Below are 10,205 nucleotides of genomic sequence, written 5' to 3'. Positions count from 1 at the left end.
GGTTATAATAAAAACAAATTTACATGAAACTAAAATATTACTCAGTACTTTTTGCAGAGTCCATATCTATTATACTTCTACAAGGAGATTGCAATCATGGCTTCAAAGTTTCAGTCTGACAATCCAAAACTTCAAAGCCATTATTACCATTCTCCTTGTAAAAAATGTAATAAATATACACATATGTGTGTGTGTGTGTGTGTGTGTGTGTGTGTGCGTGCGCGCGCGCATGTGTGATCATCATCATCATTTAGCATCCACTTTTACATGCTGGCATGAGTAAGACAGTTTGACTGGAACTGGTAAGCTGGAGAGCTGTTTCAGGCTCCAGTCTGTTTTGGCTTGGCTTCTATGGCTGGATGCCCTTCCAAACACCAACCACTCCATAGTGTGTACTGAGTGTCGGTTATGTGTCACTAGCACAAGTGCCTTTTACATATCACCAGTACGTGTTCCATTTGTACGTCACCAGCATGGGTGCTTTCTATTATGAACGATGTATGTATGTATGTATGTATGTATGTATGTATGTATGCATGCATGCATGTATGTATGTATGTATGTATGTATGTATGTATGTATGTATGTATGTATGTATGTATGTATGTATGTATGTATGTATGTATGTATGTATGTATTGATGCTGGTGCCATATATAAAGCACCCAGTACACTCTGTAAAGTGGGTGGTATTAGGAAAGGCATCCAGCCATAGAAACCATGCTGAAGTAAAAAGTGGAGCTTGGCACAGTCCTCTGACTTACCAGTTCTTATCAAACCATCCAATCTATGTCAGAATTGAAAGCCGCTGTTCAATGATGATATAGTGATGATGGTACAGACTCTTATTAATGAGATTGAATAGGACAAGGAACATTAATATTTTTAATGATAATTCTGTTTAAATAACAGATACTTACCTCTTTGTCTTTTTTTATGCGAACCTTCAAATCGTTTGCTGTCCATAGCAGTTGCCTAATTTCGTCAGGTTGGTAATATTTTAAGCTGTCAAAATCTCTTCCCACAAGTGAGCTGTCAAAATCAACAAGGGATAGAAAAATATTCGATGAAGGATAAACATGTGAAGTTGAGACAACAAAAAAAAAAAAATTTAATTTTTACAATTACTAATTATTAATAATGAATATATTTATTTTCATATTTATTCAACACTAGCTTAAAAGCCACATTCTGTTTGGACTTTTAAGGCTGGCTCCTATAGAAGGTTAATTGGGCCTGTGACCCAAGACTAAGAACTAAATAGCATGACTATAAAATGTCTATAATGACTACATGACTCAGCGGTGTTTGATCAGAGGTTAAGGACAGATGAGAATTAATTCTGTAATGCAATTATTCTATTGTTCCAGTCCCAAGTTGAATTCCAACTGTGGGCCAATTTGTCCCAAAGTTCTTATCTCAATGCAAAATTAACAAAGTAAATGTCATTTATCCTCACCTTTGACCTCTGATGTCATTTGACATCAGAGCATACCAAGATGGCCTGAATAAGCCAAGTTTTACCTGCTAGAAATAGCAACCTAAATGCTTTTAAATCAGATCCCAATGCTGGATGTTCAAAACCAAATGAAGGGCAGATTTTCAATTCCAGAATCATTCTAATTCCAAAAAGGTATAATATGTCCATGTAGAGCAAATGTAGATTGATATACAGGGGTCCCAGATGGACAGACAGAATTTTGCCTTTATTAATACAGATTAAGACAGCTCCCAATAGTTTTCCCATGGCCTCCATCACTTCACTCTTATATAGGCACAAACATGGGTGTGTGGTTATGAAGTTGTTTTGCAAGCACATGATTTCAGGTTCAATCCCACTGCATGGTATCTTAGATAAATATCTTCAACTATAGCTTATAGCTTCAGGTTGACCAATGCCTTGTGGGTGAAAATGGCAGATGAAAACATCAGGCAGGCAGAGAGATAGACAGACAGACAGATAGATAGATAGATGGATAGTTAGATAGTATGGGTTATTTTTGAATATGTTGTCCTTGAAGAACCTAACACGCTTTTCATACCATGTTATTATTATTATTATTATTATTATTATTATTATTACTATTATTATTATTATTATTATTATTATTATTATTATCATGATTATTACTACTACTATTATTATCATTATTTTTACTATAGTTAAAGAAAAAACTGAAATGAACTGATAGCTTTTATATCTAGGAAGGTGACAAATGTGAACAGAAAAAAACAAGAAAACATCTGTGGCAATATCACAGTGTTAAAAATAGCAAAATATCAATAACAATATGAAAGAAATATTTTTATATAATTTTCCTCCTGTAGCAAATCCTGTTACATATGCTTGAATGGTAGAAGTTGGTGCCAATTTGTTGCCATATGCCAATATACACAATACAGAATTAATATACAACATAATAGAGTGAAAAATGTACTAAATAATGATTTTGCTGTTTCATTTTGTTTAAGGGCAATAATATGAAACAGCAGTATAATTCAATTTAATTATCAAGAAATTATTGAAGAAATAAAATTTAAAATTGGATAGTTTTTTTTTTTTTTTGGCTTTGTGTGTGTGTGTGTGTGTGTGTATGACGAGTCTGTAACTAATAAGCTGGTATTAATTTCCAAGTGAAACCCTTCTCACTCATCAAAAACATAACGGATAAAAAACCTAATTTTATTAATATAACAGAATATCTAACAGCTTCATAAAGAAGTGCCAATCTCTCAAAGTGGTTCAAACTCATGGAAGAGGGAGACCCAAGAAGACATGCAACAGGGTCTGATGGATGATGACCTCAGGATGCTGAACCTTTCAGATGAGATGACAAAGGAACAAGATACCCAGGACCTTGCTGTACTCAAGAAGACCTGTCCTCCAGAGCAGAAGGATTGGACTGCAAGAGTCCTGTGCCATTACCACATAAAAATCACTCGTGTCAGTGCCATAGAAAACTGCTGTGCCAGTGCCATGTTAAAAGCACCCAACACACTCTGTAAAGTGGTTGGCATTAGGAAGGGCATCCAGCCATAGAAACCAAGCCAAATCAGACTGGAGCCTGGTGCAGCTCTCCAGCTTACCAGCTCTGGTCAAACTGTCCAACCCATGCCAGCATGGAAGAGGACATTAATGAATGATAATGATGATAATGCAATAGATGCAACACTCAATTTCCTCTTCCTTCCATGCCCGTGTTGCAAATCATTATTCAATAAAAGTTTACAAATTATTTATAGCAACTAGCCAATTAACAAACAACCCAATTAATAAATGTATCCTTTTCATATTAAATTCTAATCAAATAAGCTAAATAAATATCTAAATTAAACAACCAGTAATCCATTTCTAATAATCCAAACAAAACATTAAATAATAATAATAATAATAATAATAATAATAATAATAATAATAATAATAATAATAATAATAATAATAATAATAATAATATTAATAATAATAATAATAATAATAATAAATATCAGGAACTGAGATGGAGAAATTAAGTAGCAGGTTATACATTACATATGGTTTGAGCAGAAGCTTCAACCACTTTAATGTTTTGTCTGAGTCATTTACTTCTTCTAAGAACCTTCCATTACTGTAAGTGAAACATGCTATGATTTATTTTAGTTTCCATGGTGTTATGCAGCTAAGAATAAATGCCCTCAATAAGAACATTAAACTATTGCAGTTTTTTGCCTAAGGAGAGGTCCCTCTCGATCCTCCACTCCACACTAATCAGTTCAGTTAATAATGCCTTTATTACCTTCAGCAGTGAAATGTCCTTTTACATGATACCTATCAAAAACTAAAGGAAAAGAGGTTATTCACTGTCATGTGTTGTATCTTTGGAAGAGACTGCAAGCAGCACTGATGCTGAGATAGAACCATTAACTATTCAGCTGGCAGATTGGGTTCTCAATGACAAAAAGCTAATCGTACCACAGCATAACTAAATACCTAAGCCTAAAAGAGCCAACAAGGAACTTGCAAAACCACAGTTTGACCTACTAGAAATAACGGTCAAATTTTCCTCAAATCACACACTTCCATCTTTAAAAAGTAAGGACTCATTGGATAATACAGTCATAAATATATAAAAAGGGAGGGTGGATGGTCCTAGCTGGAATGCCCTAAACCATAGGTTTGCCTGATCAGGGCTGATTTGTGGATATCTAGACCTAAGAAGTACAGCATTTGATGACCTTACATTTAATTATTAATACTTAAAGACAGTAAAGATGGAATTTGAGTGATAAGCACTTTCATTGATGCTTACTTATTTTATTGATCATATAGAAGCAAAGTGCAATGCTGAATATAGCAAGGTTTGATCCCAGAACTTTCATTTGAAAATTCCTAGCCAGACTTTATATACATACCTATTATACTTCCTTATAGACAGTATTGTAAAGGTACATGGCTCAGTGCTTAGAGTGTCAGGCTCACAATCATGAAGTAGTGAGTTCAATTCCTGAACCAGGCTCTGTGTTGTGTTCTCAAGCAAGACACTTTATTTCACGTAACTCCAGTTCACTCAGCTGTAGAAATCAGTTGCGACGTCATTGGTGCCAGGCTATATCGGCCTTTGCCTTTCCCTTGGATAACATCGGTGGTGTGGAGAGAGGAGGCTGGTATGCATGGGTGACTGCTGGTCTTCTATAAACAACCTTGCCCAGACTTTGCACCTCAAAGGGGAACCTTTTTAAGTGCAATCCCATGGTCACTCATGTACGAAAGTGGTGTTTACTCTTTCTAAATAGTATTACTTCGATTCAGTCATATTATCCAAGAATATTCCATTTACAGCACGACACAAGTCTATCACAGTATTCCAATATATAAATGTACATAAAATCACCAGAGAAAGGTACCAGTAGACTTGTGAGGTGGCCACAGGAATTTAAAGTTCTTGCTCATAAATTAGAGTAGATTATAAGAGGTTCCAGACCACGAACCACTACTGTCTGGAAAGTAGATATTGTACCTGTATTTGGAATTGTGAAATTTCAAATCATTATTGATGATTCATTATTATCAAGAATCCCACCCCCACTACACTAGTCAAACCTGCTATAATTGAGTTACTCATGTAGTGTACAGAAATGTAACACCCACTCATAACTAAGAACTATCTAGCCAAACTGCCAAAATGTGTAGATATGTAAAGTGAGTTAGAGTTCAAATTAAAATAATTTAATAATAATTATTATTCTAAACTAATCTCAGATAAAAGTGAGATGAAAAAAATGTGATAATGTAACATTCATGTTTTTCTTAGTTTTTAATGACACAACTATGATAAAATATTTCGTTTTTGGATTTGGTTTGCAAGATTTTTTATGTGATTACGTGTGTTGAAGCATATTCTGTTGTGTCTGGGGAGAGTCATTTTCTTATTGTACCTTAAAATTTAACACACTCACCGGTAAAATTTCCACTTCACGATTGAATAGGTTGCAAGACACAACGAAAATTTTAGGAAAATAAAAATAAGAAATATGTGGAAATTTTACCGGTGAGTGTGTTAAATTTTAAGGCACAACAGAATGATAAAATAGTTTCAAATTATGATCCCTTTTGTATAGTAAAGTACAGTTATTTGCACAGTTAAAGTTATACATAGTACAGCTATTACATTGTGCAAGCTCATTCAAGTACGTGACGCAATTAAATATATATTAAAAAAAAACATGTACACAATCAATTTATTGCATAAAGGGAAATAAGATCTTAACATTTATATATACTTTTCCCACCCGCTTCCAAAATTGACAGGAAGTCGTCATGACAACGATTCGAATTTGAGTTGCTGGTTATGAGTACAAAACAAAGTGTTTTCCCAATCATAGCCGCTTGCTCAGCCCTGACGTTGACAAGCTGACGCAATCAGTCGATCTGCTAGAAATAACAGCCAAATCTCTCTCTCTCTCTCTCTCCCTCTTTCAAATCACACTCCACTGATTTGAAATTGGAAACAACTCACCACTTTTAATCGGCTAGTTGTTTCTTATCTTAACATAAAAAAAGGAACAAAGAAACTGAAATTAAAATATTTGTATTATTGAATAATATTCTTGTTCGTAACAACTTGTTTTCATGGAAACTGCAAAATATTATTAAATATTTTCGAATAAAATTAAAGAATTCATTAACAGAAGAAATACGATTAACGAAAATACGTTCACAAGTGGCACACTGTTTTTTGCATATGTATTCATGCACTGAGTGCTGCAAAAGAAGTAACTTTGACAACCGACAAGCAGTGCCTTTACTCGTATCTTGTCTACCTGGATACATAAAGGAGAAACATTCATGAACATATTTTCGCTAATTTAATTTCTGCTATGATTGAATAACTTACGATGTTAGAGCTTTAATGAGAGGTTCTGAATACATGAAAATAATGAGTCACAAAGTATATAATAATATTTCAATTTTGCATTAGCACTATTGTTTAGTCCTTTTACGGTGTTAAAGCAGGAAACAACCCAGGTGACTTGATGGTAAACAGTAAATAGTAATTTTTCTTTTTGTGGCGTTAAAGTGGGAAACAACCTATAGGTTTTTCGCGTGTGCTTGACCTGAAGATAAATAATGGTTATCAAACGTGGAACGTGGAATGCAATTATCGCAGTAACATTTAGACAAGGTCCCGGAAAGTCGAATCGGTGAAGCGGCTTCCAGTCCTGGCCTGTCATTCGAGTTTTATTCAGCTCAACTGGCACACTTGGGATCTATTTTAAAACGGGAAAACATTAATGAAAACTGTGGCCCCCGTTTTAAAATAGATCCCATAATTCTCTGCTGTTGGTCAGAGCATATGCTCGCAAGCAAAACAGATTTTAATTTGAGCATATCTGTTACTTATCTCATGTGAAATGATAACCAAGGATGTATTCAAATGTGATATATTGCTCAACCTTGTCCCTTTGATAAAACATAGAGGCAGTTTTATTGTTCAGATGACAGGGTTCATAGAAAAAGATGTTTTATATGACACATTCTAACAGTGTTCCAAGTTTCAAAGTGTTTCGTTAAGAAAATATTGTGGCCCCCGTTTTAAAATAGATCCGAATTATGCCCGAACTTGGAAAAAAAACCCATCATTATAGAATTAAATTTCAATTTAAATAGATTATCTAACTGGATCTATTTAAACATGTGGAATGAGCAAACTAAATATTTTACAGAAACTATCGTAACAGAAGCTATACATGTGGCATCCATTAAATGCTCTTATCATAAAAACTGATAAGAGAGTATGAGAATTTAGCACTTGTGCGTGTAATGTATGTATATATTTCTTACCTGTAATTTTGTTGACACAAACGGTTCGTTGCACAAGCACAGAATTTAGACAATTGGGGACGGATAAAGCGAAGAAGGGACATTCTGAGAATTTCAGCGAATGATGTGTAACGCGGTGATCTCCCTTGAAAGACCTGTAATTACGACAAAATAGAGATTTCATTCTCTGAAAACTGTCGGACAAAAGACTCTCAGCAAACTTACAAGAGCCGTAAGAGCGTCCAATAAAGTGCCTTGTAGTATTCTCTTCAGCTTTCTACACACTGGGTTCAAATCTCATCGAAGTTGACTGCGCCTTACACATATTTGGGTTCGATAATGGGAGTGAGTTTTCCCTCGCTCTCTGGAGAATTCATGTCCTTCAAAGTTTCAGCTTTGTAGCATACTGCTTGACGTTGATACGGACATGAGACTTGCTTTAATGGTACTAGTGTCTGTGAGATACTCAGCCACTTACACGTTATTTTCACGAATAGGAATTTGTATTGTCGAATAACTGAATGTGGATCTTTTTTAAAACGGGGGCCACATTTTTCATTAATGTTTTACATAGTGTTTTTGGTACCGAAAGACTTTCAAACTTCGTATACTTATCTATTTTGTGTTATAGAACAGAAAAATATTTTTGTATTCGAATTTATTTCATGTAAAAAATTGTCTTATTTCGATAATTTCAACCAATCACTGACGTCCATTCCGCCGATATACATTAAGTGCCGACTACATAAACAAACGATTCTTCGTTTTATTTGCTTTTTTCATTTTAAATTTGCTTTAACCCTAACCCTAACCCTAGGGTTAGGGTTAGAGTTAGGGTTAGGGTTAATTGTTTCAGAATCGTTTGTTTATGTAGTCGGCACTTAATGTATATCGGCTGAATGGACGTCAGTGATTGGTTGAAATTACAGAAATACGACAACTTTAACATGGAATAATTTATGGATTTCTTTTTTTTTTAAGAAGACTAAGAGAAAAAGAAGTTTTATATGACACATTCTACCAGTGTTCCAAGTTTCAAAGTGTTTCGTTAATGAAAAATGTGGCCCCCGTTTTAAAAAAGATCCCTGAATGTTTGCTTACGAGACTGGCGGAGAATCCACCAAACATTAATTTCTAGTTAAACACTTGTAAGCAGACCGGATGCATGTAGCTGCAAAGTGAACTTCATAGCAACATGGCTACACCTGTACTTTTGAATACTACTTCATATATTGTGTAGGTTTTACTCCTGTTTGTTCATACATACATACATACATACATACATACATCACTGGAACTGTAAAAATCTGTAAAACTTTCCAGAAGTTTATCAATTGAATATATATGAGGGTGTCCAGATATGCAACTATATGCATGAGAATACAGACACAAAACAAAACATACATACATACATACCCTGTTGTTAATATTGAAATTCCAATGAAGGAGCCTTGGATCTAGGTTAGAAACCGGCTCTTTCTCTATTGGCAAGAAATCTGGAAATAAAACTGAACAATGACACATACATACATACATATATGCATGCGTGCTTGCGTTTATACATACACACATACATTTAAACATAATAAAAACAAATGTGTGTGTGTGTGTAATAGAACAAAAAGATAAACAGGCAAACAAGAGGTATCAGATTAGGTTATGACATATTCATACAACATACAGAGAAACAGCATGCATAAAGAGGAGTACATCGCACGTCAATAACAGTCCCACTATGGAAAGTTCTTAATAGTTACCACGTAAACAGGAAGACTCCACGAACATGTACATACACACACACACTCAAATACACACACATGGACGCACACACGTATATATATGTTATTTAAGACAGTTTCATTCGGCCCTATGGCAACTTAAAATTTCGTAGGCTCCTTAAAGAAATTTAGCTACTTTAAATTATAATGTAACTTTAAATGATAAAACTTTAATAGAACTTAAATAATAATATAAATAATAATATACGAGGTCTGATCAATAAGTATCCGGATTGTTGCCATAATAACAAAGCTAAAGCACGCAGAGTAAAGCCGCTTGACAAAAATTGACCTTGAACGCTGCTGCGCATGCGCACTAAGTTTTAAAGATGTAGCTCACTTCTGCTGTTTACAGCAGTGCTTGGAAAGAAGGTGTGTAGCGTGTGATCGTCGCATTGACCGTGACAGAGAAAGTTGTCAAGGCGATACCTGCTCAGAAGCCTACGCAGAATTTCAGAAAGTATATGGAGAGGAGTGTATAAGCCGCACACAAGTGCACGAGTGGTTTAGACGTTTCCAAGATGGCCAAAAGAATTTCGATATTGACGAACGTTCTGGGAGACCTGCAAGCAGCAGAACTGAGAGAAACATCGCAGATGTGCGTACAGCTGTGAGGGGAAATCGTCGAATCACCATATGTGAGTTATCAGAGGATGTGCAGATTAGTTACGGTTCATTTCAGTCTATTATCACTGAAGAGAATGAGATGTGTGTCTGCCAAGCTTGTGCCAAAACTGCTTTCAGCTGACCAAAAAGGCACTCGGGTTTCAAGTTGCACAAGATCTACTTCATTGTGTCGAGAACTTTGAAAACTTTGCGTAAGCCTCTGAGCAGGTATCACCAAGCTTTTGGCAAAATTTGATGCAGATTTTCTGCTCAGCTTTCTCTGTCATGGTCAATGCGACGATCACACACTACACACCTTCCTTCCAAGTTCTGTTGTAAACAGAGGAAGTGAGCTAGAACATTAAAACTTAGTGCGCATGCACAGCAGAATTTAAGGTCAATCTGTGCTAAGTAGCTTCACTTTGCGTGCTTTAGCTTTGTTACTATGGCAACAGTCCGGATACCTATTGGTCAGACCACGTATACTGTGTTGCATGTCTCTTTCGTTTGTATATATATATATAT

At 35.2% G+C, this 10,205-nt stretch overlaps 1 protein-coding gene across 2 annotated transcripts in view; it reads right to left on the bottom strand.

The window, feature by feature from the left end:
- Window positions 1–7,707, bottom strand: part of LOC106879359 (ornithine transcarbamylase, mitochondrial) — a 26,553-nt gene extending 18,846 nt beyond the window's left edge. The window contains exons 1-2 of one of the 2 annotated variants that reach the window (XM_014928879.2): window positions 7,318–7,707; window positions 920–1,031 (exon numbers count right to left, since the gene is read on the bottom strand). In XM_014928879.2, the coding sequence (XP_014784365.1) occupies window positions 920–1,031; window positions 7,318–7,400 (195 nt within the window). In that variant the 5' untranslated portion in view covers window positions 7,401–7,707. Of the gene's footprint in view, window positions 1–919; window positions 1,032–6,370; window positions 6,490–7,317 lie in introns of those variants that run through there. The other variant, XM_014928880.2, reaches the window with a different exon arrangement.
- Window positions 7,708–10,205: the final 2,498 nt, after the last annotated feature.

The sequence above is a fragment of the Octopus bimaculoides genome, chromosome 2, assembly GCF_001194135.2.
Source record: "Octopus bimaculoides isolate UCB-OBI-ISO-001 chromosome 2, ASM119413v2, whole genome shotgun sequence".
Lineage (NCBI taxonomy): Eukaryota > Metazoa > Mollusca > Cephalopoda > Octopoda > Octopodidae > Octopus > Octopus bimaculoides.
Note: the sequence above shows the minus strand (reverse complement) of the source record. Positions and strands in the feature narration are given on the sequence as shown.